The 24886-nt window shown below is 43.0% G+C and overlaps 1 protein-coding gene across 3 annotated transcripts in view; it reads right to left on the bottom strand.

Moving 5' to 3' along the window:
* The window catches only part of slc6a5 (solute carrier family 6 member 5), a 69115-nt gene extending 48613 nt beyond the window's left edge, over nt 1-20502 (bottom strand). The window contains exons 1-5 of one of the 3 annotated variants that reach the window (XM_078221321.1): nt 20413-20502; nt 20334-20354; nt 19820-19955; nt 6661-6792; nt 6393-6566 (exon numbers count right to left, since the gene is read on the bottom strand). In XM_078221321.1, the coding sequence (XP_078077447.1) occupies nt 6393-6566; nt 6661-6792; nt 19820-19889 (376 nt within the window). In that variant the 5' untranslated portion in view covers nt 19890-19955; nt 20334-20354; nt 20413-20502. Of the gene's footprint in view, nt 1-6392; nt 6567-6660; nt 6793-19819; nt 19958-20333; nt 20355-20390 lie in introns of all 3 variants that reach the window. The other 2 variants (XM_078221319.1, XM_078221320.1) reach the window with 2 other exon arrangements.
* Nucleotides 20503-24886: the final 4384 nt, after the last annotated feature.

Raw genomic sequence — 24886 nt, 5'->3', positions numbered from 1 at the left:
TGTATCATATAATGCAATCTGGGATGTACTTACAACATATTGTAGTATATTCTGTCGCAAAATGTATATAATTGTGGTACAGTTTCATATGAATTGGTGTACTTTGCATCATGAAACACAGTGTGATAATATACCATGCAACAGTGTAGTTAGTATGTGCCATGGTATCCATATGATGTACACATAGTGCATTAAAAACTGTGCAACACATTGTGTTAAATATTGTGTAACACAGTTTATAAATTGTATTACAAAGTGTGGTGTATGGTGTTAAGCAAAGTGATACATACCTTATATGCACTGTGTAACATAGTGTGTGAATCCTATGTCATACAGTGTGGCATATATTGTGTAGCACAGTGATTAATACCAACCAACAGCATGATGTGTACTTTGTAAGACAATGCGATATATACTGTGTAACACAGTTCAGTCTGTACTATATAAAATAGTGTACCACATTACAAACACTATTATTGATTAGAACGATAGAATCCCTACAATGCAGAAAGAGGCCATTCGGCCCATCGAGTCTGCACTGACTTTTCGAAAAAGCATCCCCCTTAGGCTTGGGGGGGATAGGACAGGCTACCCTATCCCTGTAGCCCCATGCATTTACCATGGCTAATCCACCTAACCTACACATCTTGGGATACTAAGGGACAATTTAGCATGGCCAATCCACCTAACCTGCAAATTTTGGACTGTGGGAGGAAAACAGAACACCCAGAGGAAACCCTGTATTATTGTAATATTTACTTAGTGTGGTAAATACCATGTAATTCACTGTTATGTATTGTGTCCCAGAGTGTGGCATGTATTAAGTAACATTGTTTACTCAACACATTGTTTTTCTGTATTGAAATCAGATCATAGACTCATAATAAAATCTGTGGCCTGGAAATTACGAGTAGCAATGGAGCCTTAACACGTTTGTACTGAATTTCCTTCTCTGCCATTTTAACTGATGCGCCAACCCATTGAAACGAATATCTGGAAAGACAAATCTGATACTGGCTTGTTAAGTGTTCATGCAATAATATTGCTAAGATTAATTAGGTTTATATATTAACATCTGAAAATAATATTCATTGCAGGATTTTTTTGCCCAATGGAATCACCAACATCAAAATCCCTGTAAAAGTGAAACATCAGCACATCCTTGATTTAACACAGTCTCTCAGTCATCTTTCTTTGTCTTCAATAATCCAAGAATAATGTTAACCTAGACAATTAGACTTTTTCATTAGAATTTTGAAATATTTTACAAGATGTGTAAAAATCGGAGTTGTTCAATCAAAGAAACTCTTGCATTTATATAGCACCATTCACAATCTCAAGACATCCCAAAGCACTTTACAACCAATGAAGTACTTTCGAAGTCGTGTTGCTGCTGTGCGACAGCCAATTTGCACGCAAGATCTTACAAACAGCAATGTGGTAATGAGCGGATAATTTGTTTTAATGATGTTGGTCGAGAAATGTTGGCCCGGACCCAAGGAGAACTCTCCTGACCTTCTTCAAAAAGTGCCATGCAACATATGACATTCTCCCTGAGAAGGGCAACCAGGACCTCGATTAAAATTCTTATCCAAATGGTGGTACCTCCAACAGCACAGCCCTCCCTCACTGCTGCACTGGGATGCCAGCCTAGATTTTTGTGCTCAAGTGTTTGAAGTGAGCCTTGAATTGATAGTGAGCCATGGCGAACAGAATTTTGTATTAACCCAATCAAATGATCCCACAGTGCTGTCTTTCTCAAAGCAGAGATGCATTCATGAGACAGGGCAAGTTGCAGATTAACACAACGGATTTTGTAAAGCTGACATGTGCAGTTCTATTATGTTAGTATGTAATAAGGCACAGGCATAGCATGATGCATGCATTAAATATATGTACACAAGCATTAGATTTCTATATATGCAAATATGCATTAAAATCAACATCAAAAACATTCGGCATTACCTTTGATCTTAAAGCATTTTTTTTTGCAGATGAGTGAAAAATGCAATACTGTCTGCTGTTATCTGCCAGCTGTTAGGTTGAACCCAAATTACTTTTATATTACACTGTGATTTTCCAAAGTTAGCATCCTTCATTTTCCTATGGTTTAAAATTTTGTTTCGGTGAGTAAATTAATGAGATGCATCATTAAGATTCCAGTAGGGTTAGGGTAAACTACCGGAACATTAAGCAAAGTTTTGGTCTTGCTAAAGTCTTTGTGATTAGTGCGGTGCCACTCTGTTTGAAGGACAGGCATATCGAAATGAGGAATGGCATTGTTGAGTGCAGGATAAACTTCCTCGACTTTGTTCCAATAATGTGTGTTAATTCAACGTCATTCAAGAGTGCCTCCGACTGGGCCAATGCCATTTTTATGGCAGCCCTTTGACAAGGCTGTTCATTTGTATCATATTAGAGTCAGATTGATATGATCATTAGAAGCTAAGTTAAGGTAACTGAAATTAGGACCATACCATCCAGCAGAAGAAAGACTTGCAGCTCGTCAGCCTTTATCAGATTTCAACTCACACCCCTGAGCTGAAGTGAGATTGTTCTTATTCACTGTGCCTGCAAAGGCATTTGGAGATGGCAGGAGGTTACTTATCCATCATAGCAATCAATGTATAATTATACTGCAAGATGTCAGTGCCAATTCTCTGAACTACGCTTCCTCCAAGCATGCTTTCCCTCTGGGAGTGTATGGGCGGGATTTTCCGGCCTCGCTCATCCCAAAATCATAAAATGCTTCCCGAGGTCAACGGACCTTTCCATGGTCCGCCCCGCATTCTGGCCATTGAGTTTACCCCCATATTCAATGACCGCTTTGGTGTGACAATGTTTTTTGAGATCACTACCGTGGTGATTGATATCACAACTTTTCTACTGTAATATTACTGATATAGCTTGCTAGTACACCAGCAACCATACACTGTAAACCCAATTCAAGCTGTGAATCTAAAAATACCAACAGCACAGAATTCTTGTAGAATTATGATAGAGGCATCTAATTCATCGAATCATAGAAACCCTACAGTGCAGAAAGAGGCCATTCAGCCCATTGAGTCTACACTGACTCTCCAACAGAGCATATTACCCTGGCCCTGTCCCCATGACCCCATGCATTTACCCCACTAATCCCCCTAACCTACACATCTTGGGACACTAAGGGGCAATTTAGCATGGCCAATTCACCTAACCTGCACATCTTTGGATTGTGGGAGGAAACCGGAGCACTCGGAGGAAACCCACGCAGGCACGGGGAGAATGTGCAAACTCCACACAGACAGTCACCCAAGGCCGGACTTGAACCCAGGTTCCTGGCACCGTGAGGCAGCAGAGCTAACCACTGTGCTATCATGATGTCCAATTCAATGGTTCAAATGATTCCATAAACATCTGGCTGGGATTTGCAGTCAGCGGTGAGGCAATTGTGCTCACCGCTGACATTGATGAAATCTAGTGATCTCTGCGGCATGGATTTCCCCTTTCCCAGCAACAGTTTGAATCTGATGGCATATCAGGGGATCTTCAGGCATCCATCCACAGCAATGTCATTAAATAGTGTATGCAGTCAATCATATTGCAGTATTTTCACTAGCTAGTAAACCAGAAGGCAAAATGCAGTGACTATTCCTAATTATATTTTACAGAGAGTGAAATGAATGATTGGTATTAAGATTGTATATAGGTGGCATTAAGGTTGAAGCTGAAATATCATTTTTAAAAAGTTTTTAATTATTTTTTTGAAAAACTAAGTGATTTTATCATGATGGAGAAATTTGGTATCCCCCCAATATGATGTTAGTTATTTTCAGAGGTAGTAAAGATCTTCACCAGTAATCAAGAACTTGGTGTCTCATTAACAACCCAGTTACACCTCATTCAACAAGGTGTGATTTTTTCCAAGGGTTTTTACAGCCGGACTAATAGTGTGAAAGATAGGTTCTGCTTAGTTCCTATTTGATTGCAGTCAATGGGGAATTCAACAGGGAGAAGCATTTAATTACTGACAGCAACTTCTGGATTTCTACATTTAATTGCACATATGCAGACTCCAAAAGTTGTTAGTTTCAGAGGGATAATGGTCATCAACACAGATCACCATCGTTACAGCTGTAAAAACTGGGCCGATGTGAACAAAAATACAAAAGAACACATCTTTATATCTGCTGGTATGATATGCACTGTCCATCACTTTTGTCAGACTTTTTCCTATTTTTGAGTGACATTAATTGAAAGAGTTTTATATGCCTCAGTGACATAGCTACTGTAAGTTTATGAATTAATTTTCAATAGACTAAAGGCAAATTCTTTGCACAGTTAATACTTGGCTAAAATTTGCATTCATGCTTCTCTCAAAACCTTCACTGAGCTAAAATTGTTACAGTCTTAAATGTTTGCTTGGTTTTTATCTAAGGTAAAGGTAAAAAGTAATTTATGATTATAGTTTCATTTTGTTTATTACATTCAGTTACTGATCCCTCAATGCGGTTAAATGTCATAAGACCATAAGACATAGGAGCAGAGTTAGCCACTCGGCCCATCGAGTCTGCTCCACCATTCAATCATGGCTGATATTTGTAAATGTAATTGTATATTGGTCCAGTTCTACTGAAATCATAATGACACATCTCAGTAATATTATAAATGAGTTGGGGTGTTTTAACCAATCTAGAAGCTCGCAGTGGTGCTGAGTGTGCAGTTCTGGCATTGTGCCAAACATCTATATGTTTCTAAATGTGTTGGTACAGAGTGGATGGGAGTAAATGTGACAATCAAAAGATCTATTGCCCTTCAACATGGCATTGCCAAACAATAAGGATGAAAGTTCAATTATGCCAGGTTCCCAATCTCTGAGCATATGGAGAGATCAATGAAAAGTGAGATGACTCCATATGGTGGTGAATTTTCCAATGAGAATTTCTACTGAGCCATTCTTGAATCCAGATCAGCAGTTGACTGAAAGCAAGTCTAGTATTGGTTTGGAAAGTAAGTACCCACCCTCAGAGCCACAGGAGGTTAACTTAGGACATCTGTAACAAAAGAAATGAAGGAAAGAGAAGGTGCTTAACCTTATTGGAGGGTTATATAGCTTTAAGTGGCAAATGGTATAAAATTCAATTTTATACAGACAAAATGTTGACATTCAGAAGATTACTAAAATAGGCCAAAGGCCTCACAGTCTTGTGCAAACACTGAAAAGCGGTATATTTCTCATTTGCATCATAAGCATATTGGAGACAGTAACAGTTATTGAGCATTATAGAGAAATATAAACATTTGAAGGAAATTTCTCAACATGACTTAGGATTTTGTTCCACAATGTTCAACATGTCTGGGCTATCTTTATGTCCATTTATAGTCAACAGGCAGCATATGCTAAACTGAAGTAGTCAATTTTTGATACCTACTGAAAAAAAAGGAAATAAGGCACCACTGATCTAGCCCAGTGACACAGAATCAATGTGGGCCCTCCTGGCTGGCATCACTAATTACATCCATTCTAATGTTCCCAGGAAAATTGGTTCAAAAGAGGTCTGTAAAATGAATAATTTGAAAAGTAAAAGAATTAAATTTGACCCATGAAGATCAAAATTTATGGCTGACCCTAATTACCCATGCAGTTACCTTCTTCAGCTAGTATTATCTTTGGACACAAATGTATGGACATCAAAGAACAGTGGGGGAGATTAGAAGAATATTTTTTCACTCATAGGGCTGTTCATGCAAAGATTGTCCTAGCAGAAACAACAGCAGAACCAGAATCCACAATAAATTTTGAAGGGGTTTGAATCAACATTTGGAAAGAGATATTTCAGAGGATCTGGGGGAAAGGGTAGAGACTGCATAAGGGATAACTTTAATCAGGCAACCAGCATTGGTAGATAGGACAAATGGCACTCTACATGTAAAATTGTCTGAATCCATCTTACTTCTTAGATAGCTCATAAATCATTAGTGATAAGCCAGAAGACCCATTCACAAGCCACATCTCTTAAGGGTCACTGTAGTTACTTGAACCTATTGACCCTCCAATAAGGTAACATGGCCCTGCACAAGTGATGTAGTTAAAATCACACTGCAATCCAAATTATCATAACAGCAGCAGTAAAATGACTAGTAGTAACCTCCTTCCCGATTTCCACTAGTCAGCGAAGATGGATGAAGGTTAAAAGTAAATAAAAGCAACTAAGGCTCGTTATACTGGAAGATGCCGTGATCCCTGGTGGAATTTTAGAGGATTGCTTGTAGTTTTAAGGTATTTTATGTTGCACAGGTATCCATGGCGATCCCTGTAAAGCAAGCGCATGTCTTTATGAGAAAAAAAAAACTCTTCCAGTAGGTAAGAAGTTTGGGTCAGTCCAAAGAATAGGTTCTGCAGAGGTTACCCAATAACAGCTTGTCCTTGTCTCTACAGTTTGCAGTGTTCCATCTGTTTTCACAGGATGCCCAAGGAAGGACAGGGATGCACGATGCAAAAAGGTAGAAGAGAGTGTAACATATGATGATGTTGTAGTACACAGCGATCAGAACCGAGATGATTAACATAGCGATTCCGCATCCTACAAACATAGTGAGAAACAAGATAATTAAATAGGCAATACGGCATTTTGAAACACAAGTATCTGATGGAGCCTATGAGTTTGAATGCTTTACCTTGTAAGGCAGGAATAGCTTTCCACACTGATATGGGGCCCTGACTGGCAAACTGACCAAGTGCTGTTTCAAGTAAGAAAATAGGGACTCCAGCGAACGCCAGCATCATTAAGTAGGGGATCAAAAATGCACCTAAAAGGTAGAAACAATGAATAAGCATACAGTTCCGTATATATTGATCTATCATAGAACTTAGGATGACTTTAATGATGATCAAAGAACAGTACAGCCCAGGGACAGGCCCTTCGAGCCACCAAGCCTGTGCTGACACATGTTGCCTTTCTAAACTAAAGACCTTTTGCCTCTACATGGTCCATATCCCTCTATTCCCTGCCTATTCATGTACCTGTCAAGTTGCCTCTTAAATGTTGTTGTGGTATCTGCTTCTACCGCCTCTTCAGGCAGCGCATTCCAGGCACTTACCACCCTCCATGTAAACTAAACTTGCCACTCGCACATCCTTTAAACTCTCCCCCTTTTACCGTTACCCTAATTCCCCTAGTAATCGGCATTTCTAGAAAATCTCAGCAGGTCTGGCAGCATCTGTAAGGAGAGAAAAGAGCTGAATAATCGAGTCCAGATGACCCTTTGTCAAAGCTTTGACAAAGGGTCATCTGGACTCGAAACGTCAGCCCTTTTCTCTCCTTACAGATGCTGCCAGACCTGCTGAGATTTTCCAGCATTTTCTCTTTTGGTTTCAGATTCCAGCATCCGCAGTAATTTGCTTTTATTTATTACTTTATTCGGCATTTCTACCCTGCGAACCTTTCCTTAAAGAAAGATTGAAATCATGCTTAGAAATTTATAAATCCAGTACAAGCCAAATTTTGCTTAATTGTAACACTGATTCAAGTTTAAGTTTGATTGATTGAAGAGTAAACACAGTGTATTTATTCAGAAAAGCAACAAGACAAAAGCGAAAACTGATGCATAGTGTAGAACCAAGGCAAGACACTGGAGGGCAGCACAGTCTCAACCTTCACTCCAGCAAGTTACCTGCACTGCAGAAAATGAATAAAATGCTTTCTCTCACCAAGAATCAAAAGATCCAAACCAAGCAACAGTCACATTATTTCAACTCAGCCAATACAACCTTCTGCCAGTCGCAGAGTAACCTGACTGCTGAATATAGTTGGTGATCTCTGTTTATTTACCAATGTCACAAGTAGGCTTACATTAACATTGCAATGAAGTTACTGTGAAAACCCCCCAGTCGCCACACTCTGACGCCTGTTCGGGTACACCGAGGGAGAATTTAGCACAGCCAATGCACCTCGCCAGCAAGTCTTTCGGACTGTGGGAGGAAACCGGAGCACCCGGAGGAAACGCACACAGACACGGGGGGAACAAACGTGCAGACTCCGCACAGACAGTGACCCAAGCCGCGAATCGAACCCGGGTCCCTGGCGCTGTGAGGCAGCAGTGCTAACCACTGTGCTACTGTGCCGCCACTAATTCAGTACAGCCTGGGATGATTCCAGATTTTGTTCTAAGTCTACTTGAAGTGACTCACACAACTTATGGCATTTGTACCTCCTTAAAACAATGAACTCACTTAAAATGAATTAGTCAATGAAAAATATACAGTACGCATCAGGTCTACAATGCAGCAAGATAAGAACACAGTAAGACATGAATCGATAAAATTAATTTATCATTTATCCCCTTCTACAGATCAGGTGCTGTCAGCAATATTGTGGATTCTGTTCGAACCATCTAACCTTCTGATGAATATTGCTGGAAATAATACCTTGTAGTACCTATGTAACCAAATGTAATATTGTAAGCTATAATACATATATTATTAATAGACATATTAATATTAATATACATGTATGACAGAATGCCTTCCTTTGTATGACATTTCCAACCTCCCAGCAAATCTTCCATCCCTATACCCTTGCAATTTCTCAATCACATTTAAGAGGGGAAAGAATTAATGGGAACCTGAGGAGCAACTTCTTTACACAGAGGGTGGTACGCATATGGAATGAGCTGCCGGAGGAAGTGGTCGAGGCAGGGACACTGACAACATTTAAAAGGCGTTTGGACAGATACATGGATAGGAAAGGTTTAGAGGGATATGGGGCAAATGCAGGCAAATGGGGTTAGCTTGGATTGCCTTTTTGGTCGGCATGGAGCAGTTTGGGTCAAAAGGCCTGTCTCTGTGCCGTAGATTCTATGATTATATTTTTTTCATGATTTTCCAAATCAGTTATCAGACAGCTCTTTTTTGAAGTTTGCTAATTTACACAGCAGCAAATTCTTTTATTGAATGTGGTGGTGGGGTTGGGGGTGGGGGGGGGGTGATTTTGGACTTAGTGTGAGGTGTAAAGGATGATATAGATTCAGCAACTTGTTATCAAGCTGACTGCCTGACCAGCAGAGCACATAATTTACAATAGAGTGGACAACTTACCCATCCCATTTCCACCCCAATCTGACCCCCTTCAAAATAAACCACAAATAACAAGGATACGGGCCCTCAGCCATCAGTGCCTTTCTTTAACGAGGCAGAATGGCCTCCTAGTAATTCATGGGGACCAGCCATTATGAAGACCTGGGCCTGAACGAGGAAACAATGGTGATATCCCTGCCTGCCCACAGCTGTGTTGGATCTGGATTCAAGTCCAGAAGAAGCCCCGGTAAGTGTAACATTTGTGCAGGTTTCTTCATGGGCTACGAGCAGCAGAAATGTTACTCCTGCATCCTCATGGAAGCTTTGGACCTCCCCTTTCTGGCATTGCCTCCTTGCTGGATTACAAAAAAAGGCGGCACGGTGGCACAGTAGTTAGCACTGCTGCCTCACAGCGCCAGGGACCAGGGTTCAATTCCCGGCTTGGGTCACTGTCTGTGCGGAGTCTGCACGTTCTCCCCGTGTCTGCCTGGGTTTCCTCCACAGTCTGAAAGATGTGCTGATTAGGTGCATTGGCCACGCTAAATTCTCCCTCAGTGTAACCCGAACAGGTGCTGGAATGTGGCAATGAGGGGATTTTCACAGTAACTTCGTTGCAGTGTTAATGTAAGCCTACTTGTGACACTAACAAATAAACTTAATACTCTTCCCCAGCACCATGAATTTTCAATGTGCAAGGGAACATATCTTTTTTATTTCTGCATCCATCGGTTGTGGGCTTTGCTGCTCAGGCAGCATTCATTGCCCACCCCAATTGTCCTTGAGAAGGTGGTGGTGAGCCATTTTCTTGGACTGCCTGCAGTCCATGAGATGTAGATGCACCCACAGTGCTGTGAGGGAGGAAGTTCCAGGATTCTGACCCAGTGACAGTGATGGAATGATAATATATTTCCAAGTCAGAATACTGTGTGAGATTTGGAGGGGAAGGAAATTGTAGGTGATGGTGCTTTCATGCATCTTTTGCCCTTGTCCTTTTAGGTGGTAGAGGTTGAGAGTGTGGACTGTGCTGTCAAGGGGCCTTGGTGAGTTGCTGCAGTACATCTTGTCGATGGTACACACGCTGCTGTCATCATGCATCACTGATGGAGGGAGTGAATGTGGAAGGTGGTGAATGGGGTGCCAGCCAAGTGAGTTGTTCTGTCTTGGATGATGTCCAGCTTCTAGAATGTTGTTAGAGCTGCACTCATCGAGGCAAGTGGAGAGAATTCCATCATATTCCTGACTTGTGCCTTGCAGATGGTGGACAGACTTTGGGGAGTCATGATGTGAGTTACTCACTGCAGAATTCCCAGCCTCAGACCCACTCTTGTAGTTACCATATTTATATGGATGGGCCAGTTCAGCTTCTGGGCAACGATAACCTCCAGGATGTTGATAGTGGGGGATTCAGTGATGGAAACCCCTTGAAGATCAAGGGGGGATGGTTAGATTCTCTCTAACAGGAGATAGTCATTGCCTGCAACTTGTGTATTGTGAATGTTAACTTAAAGCCCTGTAACTGGAATGTGTGTAAGTCCAATAGTTTGACTTCCAAATAAGGTTAACTTTGAGGAAGGATAGATGCAATGATATTGATAGCTGTTGCAGCAATTCAAAGGATACAGCATCAATCAGCTCTTTATAAATCAATGCAAACACAGCAGTAAGGACATTGAAGCTGGAATAATATTGCAGATACCTGTCCCAGATCCATAATTGCAAAGTACAACATTTACCTGGCATTGTTGAGTGATCCTGCCAAATCTGCAACACTTAGTGAACACTGATATTTGAAGGCTTGGCAAACTGCACTTCCCACTCAGCTCATTTTTAATGTTAGGATAGAGTGGGCTGGATGATCTACTTTCCAAGATATATAAAAAAATACTGACAAGGATATTCAAAACAATGCTGTGACCAGTAGCGTTCCATTGCCTTGTATGAAATCCAGGTTTTTTGGACCTAACGACTAAAATTCAGGAAGAAGATCGATTGCCATCTTTACAGGGCAACTCAGAATCGAAATTAAAAACCACCATTGTCCCATTATCAACATTGTCCATGAACTGTGAAGAAATGATCTGGGTTTTTGACAGGGTAGAGAGGGAGAAACTGTTTCCGCTGACAAGAAGGTCGGCACATTATTGACCAGAAAGCTCTGGAGAGTGCAGGAAATGACCTTTCCTCGGTGCTTTATGATCTGGCATGCACTGGGTGCTGGGAGAAGATTCATAGTGGCACAGTGGTTAGCACTGCTGCCTCACAGCGCCAGGGACCCAGGTTCAATTCCGGCCTTGGGTGACTGTCCGTGTGGAGTTTGCACATTCTCCTCGTGTCTGCGTGGGTTTCCTTGTGTGCTCTGGTTTCCTCCAACAGTCCAAAGATGTGCAGGTTAGGTGGATTGGCCATACTAAATTGACCCTTAGTGTCCCAAGATATGTAGGTTAGGGGAATTAGCAGGTTAAATATGAGGATTTATGGGGATAGGGCAGAGGGGTGGACCAGGGTAAGATGCTCTGTTGGAAAGTTGGTGTGGAGTCAATGGGCTGAATGGCCTCCTTCTGTGCTGTATGGATTCTATGGGATTCTATGATTCAACATGACTTTCAACAGGGAATTTGATTAATAGTTAAAACGAGGAAAACACAGAGCTATTGGGAAAGAACAGGGAGTGGAACTATTTGGTACAAAAGCAGAAAATGCTGGAGAAACTCAGCAAGACTGACAGCATCTGTGGAGAGAGAATAGAGCCAATGTTTCAAGTCTGGATGACCCTTTGTCTGATCTGACTATTCTCTTTCCACAGATGCTGTTAGACCTGCTGAGATTTTCCAGCCATTTCTGTTTTGGTTTCAGATTCCAGCATCTGCAGTATTTTGCTTTTATATTGAACTAATTTAACTAATTTAACTGGTTGGTATGGAGTTAATATATTTTGACATAAAATCATGTGATTTGCACTGCCAGCTTCTCCTAAACCTAGATATCTGTTGGGATTGGGTACGAGAGGGGTTGGGAAGCAAGTGCAGCTTCTGGCGTTCGTACACTGAAGCCAAGATCAACAAAGCTAGAATCAGAACCCCACTCCCAAGAACAGGGATTTCCTGAGCAGTTACTCCCGACAGATGTACAAAACAACTGCATGGTTGAAAAGATCGCTTCTCAACCTTTAATGCGAAGATCAAGCGTCAGATCAAGCCCAAGATCAGTTGCAATGACTTTTCTTATCAGTTTGGATCATGTGTGTCCTCACAGGCGGCACGGTGGCACAGTGGTTAGCATTGCTGCCTCACAGCATCAGGAACCCAGGTCCGATTCCAGCCTTGGGTGACTGTGTAGAGTTTGCACATTCTCTCTGTGTCTGCGTGGTTTTCCTCCAGATGCTCTGGTTTCCTCCTACAGACCAACGATGTGCAGATTAGGTGGATTGGCCATGTTAATTGCCCTTTAATGTCCAAAGATGTGTAGGTTTGGTGGACTGGTCTGCTAAATTGTCCCTTAGAAGTGGTTGTGTAAATTAGGGGGATTAGCGGGGTACATATGTGTTCAGGGGGTAGGCCAGGGGTGGTGGGCCTGGCTAAGATGCTCTGTCAGAGAATCGGTGCAGACTTGATGGGTCAAATTACCTCCTTTTGCACTGTAGGGATTCTATGATTCTATGATTGTCGGGACTATTAATTGGGTTCAATTCGAATTTGTTTTTTGGAGAAAACAAGGAGATGGATTAAGGACTTGATGGTCCATTCTGCACATTGCCTTTGTAATGCTAAGAAAGGAAAATATCGCAGACAACTGGATGTAAGTAAGTTAAGGTGCGCATTACGTGCCCACTATCTTTACAAGCTCCTGTGCAAGAAGAGCTTTCACAATAGGAATGAGGGTCGACACATCCCTCAACTTGTATGGCTTTCTGAGCCATCTGTAGGATGGGGAGTGGTACAGGATTAGTGAGTAGATAACCAGCTTCTCCCAGTGCGGGATGGGAGCAGGAGTATATGGAATGCACCCGAATGTACTCAGGCACCACAGGGAGATCTGAGAAAGCAAAGACTTTCTAACTGGCCAATTGAAAGCAATCTATGACAGATCTTCCTGGCAAGAGAGCAGATTGCCAACCTCCTCTGAAGGAATTGCTCTCTCTTGTACCCCTCCCTAACACATGGAAACCCCTTATGTCGGGATTCCTGTTAAATCCAATACGCCCATTTCTAACTCTTCGGAAGTGGGAATGAAATTGGCAGGAAATGGGAGTGTAATTTGACATGGGCAGTTTGGGGCACATGTTTAAGTTTATTTATTAGTATTACAAGTAGGCTTACACTAACACGGCAATGAAGTTACAGTGAAAATCCCCTGGTGGCCACAATCCGGTGCCTGTTCGGGTACACTGAGGGAGGATTTAGCACGGCCAATGCACCCGAACCAACACATCTTCCTGGGATGCTACCGGGACTTGATGGATTGAGTTATAAGGAGGGGCTGAATAAACTGGGACTTTTTTCTCTGGAGCGTAGGAGGCTGAGGGGTGATCTTATAGAGGTCTATAAAATAATGAGGGGCGTAGACACGGCAGATAGTCAATATCTTTTCCCAAAGGTAGGGGAATCTAAAACTAGAGGGCATAGGTTTAAGGTGAAAGGGGAGAGATACAAAAATGTCCAGAGGGGCAATTTTTTCACACAGAGGGTGGTGAGTGTCTGGAACAAGCTGCCAGAGGTAGTAGTAGAGGCGGGTACAATTTTATCTTTTAAAAAGCATTTAGATAGTTACATGGGTACGATGGGTATAGAGGAATATGGGCCAAATGCGGGCAATTGGGATTAGCTTTGGGGTTTTAAACAAAAAGGGGCGGCATGGACAAGTTGGGCCGAAGGGCCTGTTTCCATGCTGTAAACCTCTATTACTATGACTCTATGACTCTTCCAATTAGAAATTATTGTGTGTGCCACTTTCAGTTCCTCCCCCCCCCCCCCCCCCACTTCACCCCACCCTCCCCCCACCCAGTTCATTGAAATTCCAGGTCTATATTCTGATCCAGTGCCTTGTGGCAAGAATGACCTTCGGGCTATCCAAACTGTAATTAATTCGGGATTCTTTGGAGATAAAACGGTATCACCTCATGATAAGCAGGTTTCAAAGATCGCTAACCGGTGAAGATAACCATGGAGCACTCCGGCCTGAATACAGATTAAAACAGCCTTCTACATTTTTAAGGGTTGAAGTGGGACTGTAATCCGTGACAATATTGCTGCCCGGTTAGAGATGGCGGCACCAGGTAAAATGAAGACGGAGTTGCTGAACCACGCGAGGCTGATAATTCCACTCTTAAATTTAACAAACATCAGGCGATTAATTCTGATGCCTTTGAATTTCCAGAAACTAAATGCAGGGAACACATCGCCAACGTGGACGGTGAAAACAATGGGAGAACGAGAAGGCCAAATGAAAAACGCCGCATGCACTCTTCCTGACTCCATTATTGTTTGACCCAGTTAAATGTTATCAAGGAAAGGTCGCAATAGCCATTTTAGGACTGGCTGCCATGTGTTACTGAACAGAATTTTGGTGCATTGTCTGTCGGGGTCATTCCAAGCACCTATGCAGGTGTACAATCTGAAAACCACATTGGAATAAATATTCCTCAATTTCTCAGATAGCCTTTCTGATTACGAATCCTGAAATATGTGTGTGGTTTTAATTACATTTCCACAGCTTTCTGTTGGAGCGGGTGTTCGTTAGCGATTGCAAACCATCTGTAATCGGTTGGTTTATGGGAGCTGAAATTTGAACATATTCAATTGGTTTGATTTTTTAAGGCAGGTTCGGATTTGAGAATCTTGGGCTTTGGTTATGGGTGCTTTTACAAGTAAGGATGTTAAAATTCACAGTTCTTTAGTTTCAACCGGCGCTTTAACCCTATGGAGGAAATTAACCCGTTTATCAAAGTGTAGCAGAATTAAATATTCTACAAATTGTGACCTGTGGGTTTGATGCTTTTAATTAAAGCCACGTTTTTGATAGAGGGGGGGGGGTCATCAAAAAGGATTATTATTGGAGACAAATATGCCATCGTTTTAGGGCAACTGGATTACATAACAGTTTTAAAACGACTGAACTGATAATAAATTAAAACACTCACTGGTCCTGATTTTTTTTTTAAATCGGTACTGGGTGAATTCCATTTCAATCTTTTTTAACCCTGTCCAGATTATGCCAGGTGCGAAAATTTTCCAGTCCCACCGATAAAAAAACTGACCCCCTCCCCCACCCCCCACCCAAGTCGATCTGTGCAAGAGGCATTAATGCGGGACAGTCAAAAAGGCGAGACCTGCCATCTCCAGCGAATTTAATGGAACGGAAATATCGGCGAAACACAATTTATCACCAGAATTTAAGGAGTAAGGCGATTAAATGTCCCCTGCGAACCTGGGGAGAGTTGTGCCGCGTTAACTGGAACTGCAGCCCTGGCATGTTTGTACATCAGAAGTGCAGCAGCGGGTCTGGGGGTGAGCGAGAACGGCGTGGGGAATGGGGGCTACAAAGGCTGGAATTCTCCAATCCCGCCCGCCACTGGAATTTTAGCGGGCGGGTTGCGGAGAATGCGAGACGCCACTGACGGCTGGGCGGGAATTTCCGGCTTTTAGACCAGCGCGGCCGGAGAATTCCACAACACCATGCGGATACCGCCGCCTTCGCTCCCTCGGCCAAACAATCTCAATCATTCAGTGCGGTTCTGAACTTTGGAAAATTCATCTTTCTTAAAATGACCAATCTAATACTGAAAGGAGATGCTGTGGCTGCTGGATTTTGCCACAATCCAGCCACACCTGTGTATCTAATGGACAGGCGGCTAAGAGTTGATGGGTGTGAACGAGTAAACTATACAGAGCGCGTCAACAAATGGAAACCAGCCTCTCCAATATTTGGAGAAACTCATTTTCACGTAACAGCAGTGAATTGTAGTTTAATAATGTCTGTATTCACCCCCTCCCCCACCACCGCGCAATGTGCAATGTACTCTTATTTTAAGGACACTATGGTTGGTTGAATTAATAAATAATCAATGGGTCCACCACTTGCTGTGATGTTAAAAGGTGGAGGAGATCAGGGATAATCTCTTTCCCGCATATCCCATTGGAAAGGAAAGCAAAGGGATATGATGAACATCGAAATCTCTGCAAGGTTCCCTTTAGAACAAAGAACAGAGAAAATTACAGCACAGGAACAGGCCCTTCGGCCCTCCTAACTAAAACCCCCTACCCTCCCTACTCCCATCCTATTCATGTATTTGTCTAGGCGCCCCTTAAAAGCCACTATGGTATCTGCTTCCACTACCACCCCCAGCCCTGAGTTCCAGGTACCCACCACCCTCTGTGTAAAATCCTGCCTCCTACATCTCTTTTAAATCTTGCCCCTTGCACCTTCAACCTACGCCCCCCGGTAATTGACTCTTCCACCCTGGGAAAAAAGCTTCTGACTATCCACTCTGCCCATGCCCCTCATAATCTTGTAGACTTCTATCAGGTCGCCCCTCAACCTCCGCCGTTCCAGTGAGAACAAACTAAGTTTCTCTAACCTCTCCTCATTGCTATAATTGTCTTTTCTTGAATAAATTGGAAAGAAAGATGAAATGCAAGCCGTGAAACAATTCCAACTCCAATTGGTCTGTGCAAAGAGGTGGCGAGCCACTGAAACATATATATATATATTGTTAAAACAATGGAAATGTTGACTATCAAACTTTTCGGACATTGTAAAGGCTTTTTTTTTGCATCACTTGTCACAAATGACAAGTAAATATCGATGGAATTCTCGAAAATATCGTTACTTGCCTTGTGCCATCCTTTCAAACTGGACTCAATAACATGAACATGCGAATTCAATTATCATGGCACTAGCAAAGTCAGACCTTTCGATGTTACCTTGAATAATTGCACACAACTTTCTCTCGGACACCACCTTCCTAGCAAGTAGCTATTTTTACTTAACGATAATAAAGGTTAAAAAATATATATTGTAAGTAGTTCCTAGCAAGCACCACTAAAATAATTGCCGATAATAATATGTGGGCAACAAAACTAGGCTTTTTCACCCAAAACCTGCTCAAAAACTTCATCCTTTAAAAAAATAGGGAATAAATTCGTTTCATGGCTGCCAAATCCCGCAGATGCGTTTTTAAAATATTAAGTGTTAACTATGGGTTTGTTAATCCGTGAGACTCTGAGCGATAAACCAATGAATTTCATGTATACAGCGCCATCAACATAAGGAGTCAGATTCTGAAGCTCTTCACAGAGGCAAAATCTGCGGAGGGGTGGGTGGGGGGGGGGGGGGCGACTGAAATGTTGCCATTTATTCATTCAGTTCCTCTGGGGTCCGATGACCTCACGCACAACTGAACGGTGTGAAGAAACCTCAACACAAAATATCCCATAGTCTCCTCCATTGCATCGTGCCATCACCTCAACTCAAACCAATTGAAATGTCGATCGGCCCAACTTTCCGTCAAGGTCCACATCCTAATTTTTGGGGGGATTTTGTGGATCAAAAGTCATCAATTTCTCAATAATGCAAGAAAAACGTATCAATCCGCCGCTGGGGATTTGCCAGCTTTGGATTGGTATTTATGTGGAATATTTGTCCGGCTTGCTGGTGGTGGGGGAGGGGGGGGGGTGGTGCTGGTGGTGTGGGGGGAGGAGAAATGAAATGCCGCCCTCGACCAGTGTTCTTAAGATCTCAGAGGATAATTCACAAAATGCGTCGTTTCAGAAATCCCCAAATCAAAATGTGCTTATTCGGCAAATGTTACGGTTCCGGTAGGGAAGCGCTTGCTGGGTTGAATGGTCACGCAATGCGTGGCACTGCAGTGAATCTGGCAAGGACCGACACATGTGGCCCCGTTCGCCGAAGGTGCAAAACTTTCCACGTGGGTTCAGCTAAATAAGCGGGCGCTGAAATAAATGGCACGTTGTAGCCTGAGCAAAGTCAGATGATCAAGGCAAAATTCAATCTTATTTTACCCGCACAGGAACTGTGATTTACTCCGTCTGATGAATTCCTAACTTATTAATCAAATAATAACAAAGGCTGCTCGAGACTGACAATGAATAAAGGAGCAAATTCCATTACCAGTTGCGTAATTCACTGTCATGCTTTCTGCTAATGTTTCATTTGATTGATATCTGTAATATGATTCGAAACATTGTACAGTGTTGGCCTGATCGGTGACAATGCAGGGGAACGTGACATTTCTGAGGTTATTGAATATTGCCCAGACTGAGTTCAGGAGAAAGGGGGAATTGAATTTACCATGCATTGATCCCACACACTATAGGTGTATGTAAATGAATACATAAATGAATGTCCAAGTTATGATAATACTATTCAGCATAGTTAGGTGCCACTTTTACTGATGTGTTGCAAGCTGGTATATTTGGAATTTGAATTCTTAGATTGACACTTACAAAATGCTAAACTCTGACACTCAAAGCACACGTAGCTTATAATTGAGAAACTGCATTTCGTAAATTAATACGCCAATCCCCGCAATATTTAAAGCATGCGAGATCCATGTGAACTAATTTATTGATTTGTCAATTGACAACTCATGAATATGCATTAATATATATGAAATCCAATATACAGACTCAACAATGTCCAAATGGCATTTTATAAGCTGATGCGAGTAAAATTCCGCTAAACTGCAGTTGTGAGCATTCCCATTGCATTCCACACTGGGCTACTCGTTAAATTCACGGTTAGGAGCATGTTAGTTCAAATGAAAACTTGTTCCACCCCCCCCCCCCCGATTATTTCAGACTAATCTCGATGCGTAAACCCTTCGTTAACGTGCCTTGAGGGAGTGAGTGGTCCTGTGGCATTTCTCAAAGAATTGGGTGCAACGAATTTAACATTTTTTTTCTGCAAAGAAATTACTTCACCGACATTACATTCTCTGATGCTTTCGTGAGCAAGTTGTATGCGCAAGTCACAAATTACCTTCCTTCAATAGCAGATTTTTGTTTTTGAATTACCGTATAAAACACACCTTTATATCTAGTAGGTTTAACAAAAGAGACGCTGACATTGGCATCATTTGCTAGCTTACTTCAAACGGGAATTGAATTTATACTGTAAAGAAATCGAATATGCAGTAATATTAGCCGTGCATTGTTTTTTGGCTCTTGTGTAACACAGTGGACACATTTTATTTGGAATGTGTTGGAGGATCAATGGGAAAGACCATTCAAATCACTCAATATGTAGTGGCCTCTCTCACACTGCTGTTTCTACACCTCTGTGAGAAACACTGCCGCAGAGTGCAGCTTGCAACATTCTCCAGGTTCACAGATTAATGAACCTTGAACACCCGACCTGCTCTCTTCCCCCACCATCTTTTTTTTTGCTTCCCCTATACAAATTCTCTGCCTTTCTTTCATACTCTGGGTTCGATTTAATTTCCAATTAAATCCCTGCCGACTCATCCTGAGTGGGAAGCGGGGAAGGAATGTTAAAGCTTTTGTTTGACCCGCATATTTCGCTCTCGGCTGATTGGTCGGGCCTTTCTGGTGTTTGATTTTTTGTGAATTCCTCTTATTTATGCACTGCTTGTGTCTTTCAGCCACACACTAATATGCCTTCCCTGCTCTATTACCCATTGCGACACATTGCACCCAATTCCTTTCTGCCCAACGGATGTCCTAGCCTCTCTCGGTGTTTCATCTCTGGGCCTTGCCCTTGCTGTGAGCAGTTTTGGATTCTTACCTCCGCCGTTTTGAAAAGCGAGGTAGGGAAAACGCCAGACGTTCCCCAGTCCCACCGCATAGCCCACCATGGACAAAATAAAGTCCAGCTTTCTCGACCAGTTCCCTCTGGCTTTATTCTCGTCGCCTTCATCTTCCTAAAGAAAACATAAAATGTAGCTCAAATCTGCAAGCAAACTACCTACAAATGACGGTGACTGGGTTATAACGATGACTTATTATTACGTTGGTGGGGAGGGGGGAACAACTCCACCTTTAGAAAGTACGATTGCTGAGACAACCGTTGAGGAAATCACAAGGCTTTGGGTACAAAAGCGAGTTGAATGTTTTCAACGTGTTATTCAAATGAATTCGATTGGTACGTGCTACTTCATGGCTGGTTGAGTGAGGTGCAATTGGAATGTGCAACCCATCAAAGCAGCCTATTCTCTCTGAGTGTTATGTCCTTGAATCTAACATAAGGCAAAACAGGTTTTTGCCCAAAACAATTTTTTAAAACGCGATTATAAGTGGACCTGGGTTTGGACTTTCCCCACCTCGGTTTAGCGAATTTCATTACAGCATCATGGTCTGCGGGACACTTACCCCGCTGGCATTGCCAGCAAGTACGGCAGTGTTACCATCCGTTCCCAGGACCACCGTACTCTGGCTTTTCGTGATCCAGCTGCTTTTGGAGTTGTTTTGCTCCAGCGCCGTTATCCCGGAGCCATAGTTCACCTCCACCTCGGCGATCTTACAATAAACCGTCTTGGTGCGATCGTTGCTCTCAGCCGCGGTATCCCTGTGGGGTGAAACCTCGATAGAATCCTGGCGGACGGCGCAACTGACTTGGATGGAGGAGGCATTCTTACAGATCCCAACCTTGGCCCCCTCGGGGTCGTTCGACTTGGCTTCGGCGGGGGCGAAGCCTTTGCCTTCGGGGCTCTGGGAGTCGAGCCCAACGGCCTGGTGTCCAACTGCAGGTAGGTGAGGCTCAGGATCCGGGCTGCTCCTCGTCACCCCAGCACCTTCTATCCTGCTGGCCTGTCCTAGGGACGAGGTCTCGGCACCGCCGACAACTTGCTTGGTCATGCCTTGGTGGTCAATGCAGTCCTGCGTAAAAAAAAAACCAAATCGCAATCAACCCACACGATTTGATGCCAAGCTATGGTTTTCGAAATTATTGGTCCATTCCATCGGTTTCAATGGCAGGCGGCGGGGGGCGGAATGGATAAGTCAGAATATGGTGTGCAAGTATTTCGATGTCCCTTTCAACTGCGCCTCAGCCGCGGCTCTGGCATCAACGCGTTGACTTTCAGCTCACGGACTGCCAGGGTTCCACTCCCTCTCTCCCACAATTACGATACCAATCTTTAATTTAACGCACCATTTGCTTCCTGTCACTCAACCCCCGCGCCGTTGGGTTATTTTCCTGGGAATGCAACCGGGTAGGCATTGTTAGACCATCGCTGTCCCCCCGCCGCCCCCCCCCCCCCCTTTCCTTCCCCACCCCCCTTTTTGTACAGAAGGCAACTTGGAAATATTTGGAGGCTGGGGAGGTGAGATAGGTGAGGAGGGGAGAAGGGGAGAAGTGGCGGTGGAGGGGGGCGGAGGGGTGGTGGCGGTAGTCGATGTTACCGCTTTACCAATAGCTTATCCGGTATTATGGCAGTTTGGACCGAGATTTGACTTTATGTTCCAGAATATCAAGTATTTTAAATTAAATCATTCAGCAACAATCCAAACTCATTTTCGGTGGGGTTGGTGGGTGGGCAGTTGGGGGGCAGAGGGGGGTATCCTAGAGGTCTTTGGTAACTTGCAACAATCACAATCTATCCTCGCTGTCCCTTGCCGTTTGTTTCAGTACCATGGATAGCTCCACCGTTAACCCGCGGCAGCACCATGGATAGTTCCACTATTAACCCGGGAGAGCACCATGGATAGTTCCACCATTAACTCGCGGAAGCACCATGAATAGCTCCACCATTTACCCGCGGCACATAGATACATCGACAGTAATATATCCCCCCTTAAAGCTGAGCCAGGCAACTCACTTTAATCACATTTTCAGGCAGCAAGCATAACTTTCAATCCCCTCCCCCCACCCCCCTTTCTCCAGCTTCTGGAAATGTAAACTGAACAGAGAAAAAGGGGGGAAAGAAGATTTTTTTTAAAATTAAAAAAATGTCACTCACCATGTTTGTCAGTGCAACAGATTCGAAGAGGGGGGCTAAAAAAAACGTTGGAAAACGCCACTTAGAATGATTTGAGTTCGGCTCCGAGCAAGCGCTTTCTATACGTTCCTGTGCAGATCGGCCGTGCGTCAGTGAATGCCAAGGTGCCCTTCGACTGACATTTACTTGATAATAAGAGTTTGATAAATCATTACCCCCGGATTCTGATTTTAAACATACAACAAAAGGCGCAAACGTTGGCTGGCTGTCACTCAAGTGCGCATATGCCCCGATTGCGTGTTTGGAATGACTCACATTAGCGAATTAATAAACTGAAGGAGTACTGAGCGTAAATTCATTACTGGCAATTAAGGGAGTTTACTCCTACACGCTAAACCGCAGTGGTTAATACCGTGCCGCGCAACCTTGGCGACTAGCAATGGATTATAACTTCACTTAATCTGTCCAATCCGACAACTTTGCGTCGAAGATTCCGACCTCAAATCTAAGATGGGTCGTTTGATGCCTAATTCTACGAAAGGGAAGGAAGTTTTGAAATTGCCACTATGGGCAGGGCGAGATGAAACATTATAAAAGGAGGTATTTAGTGCAGCAGAGGAAGGTTTGTTAGATTGTTGAGAGGGGCGGGGGGGGCGGTGGGTTTGGAATTCGAAAAAAAAATCTTGGGTGCGTGCATTTACGTCAGATTTAGCGGTCAGTTGATCAAATGCCAAGTGTAAAAATAGATTTTTTTTTAACTGCAGCTTTTAAGTCTAAAAAAAAGCTTTAAATGGAAAACTGCGTACCGCCTACACAAGGCTCATTTTCATCCTGTGTGTATTTTTTTAAAGTCAGATCAGGAGTTGAGATTTTAATCGTTGCTGGCAACTGTTATCTCCAGGTGATTCTGTGTAGCAGCCACACTCATAGCATACTCTAATCATTGGTGCAATGCACTCCTTCCACTGCGATGCATAACACGTTCGGTTCAATTCAAGCGAGCTGGGGTTATGTGGTTCATTCCAAAGTTTGGCAGGCGACATTGTCCACTTTTGAACATATAAAATAACCACAAATCTGAACTTCCTGTCGTCTGACTTCAATGCAGTGGGTTTTTTGTAGCGAATCGCCACAATGTGCCCTCATATTACTCGGGCAGCATTTAATCTTGAACGAGTGATCAGCGCCTCTCACCAAGAGAAGTTTAAAACGTGTTTCCCGATTCGGATCTTCAGGCTGCTGTGTTTGCCAAGGCGACAATTAGTCAACCATACCGGACCCAATCCATCCACCCCCCCCCCCCCCCTCCCGCCTTGGGTTCCACTTCAGAGTCGTGCATTGTGGTCCCAAAACCAGCCTAGCGGCACAGCCCACGTTTCTATATAGCAAGACACCCCTTTGCAAACGGCACTCTTTGTTAGCCCTCAAACGTTCTGGATTTTGGTAGTTGGGTATGTGGTAAGGGGCTGCCCTGGATGCGGAGGCTGACATTCAGGCAATTACAGAAAAAAAGAACGAGTCATGTGTGTTTGCCGTCCTTAAAAAGGTACTTAGTGTATACCACACTAGAGAGGCAAGAGTCCAGTCCTGTGTGCTGTAACTACAAACTGTATCTCCCCTAATTTCCCCTAATTTTGGGCTTACAAAAGCACATGTGGGACGATGTTAGCTTTTTTTTAAATTACAGATAAAATATTGCAGCATACATTCTATCTTTAGGATCTGGAGATTATGATGGAGCTTAAACTTCGATTCCACCGAGCAAGTTTACTTAGCCACTCCACCCCCCACCCCCACCTAAAACTGCCGTTTGCTGCATTGCGTCCTATTATTAAAACAATGTACTATCTGACATACATATAGGGCGCAGAGACTCCGTAACTGTAAATGCTCCGCGTGTTTCTTAAATCCCAAAGGCCCAGAGTAGAGATTTCACGCGGCGTGGCAACACAGATATTTCCAAAATTCCAATTTCTCGCCCTAAGTTAGTAACACATGCTCAATGCAGGTACACTTGAGTGGGTGTGTTTGAGGAAATGCACTCATTTTCGAACTAATACACTCACTGGGTGAACTCAATGTACATCTTTCGATTTTCGAAGAAATACCGTGTCCGGGGAACTGTGTCCTAACCACATGCCTGGTGGGCAAAAAAAAAACACACCCCTTTTGCTTGCCATCTCGTCAGATGTTATAGGATGTTACCGAATAAGATTTTTTTCAAAACTGTTGGAATCACCTTGCATCAGCCAAGCAAAGCAGACTTCACTGCTGAACCCGTCACTAACTTGATCGCTCGAGAGTGAATTAAACAGCCTCTCCGGGCGTAATTACTTTGTCAAAGATGAATAATTGTAATTGATTTTGTCGGAATCGCTTTGTTCAACGTGGTCTTTTACTAGCCAAACCCTGACCGAATGAGGCTAGCTTAAAGGGGGCGAAAGCACCAGAGATTATCTGGCACCCCGCATAACTCAACGCCATCCCTGGCAATATCCAACCGACGGATGGTGAACGATTCATCAAATTCCATATCGTTTGAAAGCATCAAGCGAATTTTCCTTAGGAGGAAGTATTTCATATTTCGTAATCGTGGCTTTGATGCGGTATGACACAGCCAGAACATAATTGCAAGTCAAAGCATTTAAAAGCAAGTTATCTGTCACCATGTCAGCTTTACTAGGTAGAAATTTTCACTTCAAAATAATCTTACAAGCTCAGTATGTTTTCGAAGTTTCAGAAAATAGACGGTTTTACTAAAACCAGATACAAAAAAATGGAAAAACTCAGCAGGTTTGGCAACTGTGGATAGAGAAACTCGAATCCAATGTGGCTATTTTTTTCGGAATTCCGAATAAAAATGAATAAACCAGCATCGCGTTGATGTCTGCATGATTCGTAAACATCCCAATTTT

Source organism: Mustelus asterias, chromosome 9 (genome assembly GCF_964213995.1).
Source record: "Mustelus asterias chromosome 9, sMusAst1.hap1.1, whole genome shotgun sequence".
NCBI lineage: Eukaryota > Metazoa > Chordata > Chondrichthyes > Carcharhiniformes > Triakidae > Mustelus > Mustelus asterias.
Note: the sequence above shows the minus strand (reverse complement) of the source record. Positions and strands in the feature narration are given on the sequence as shown.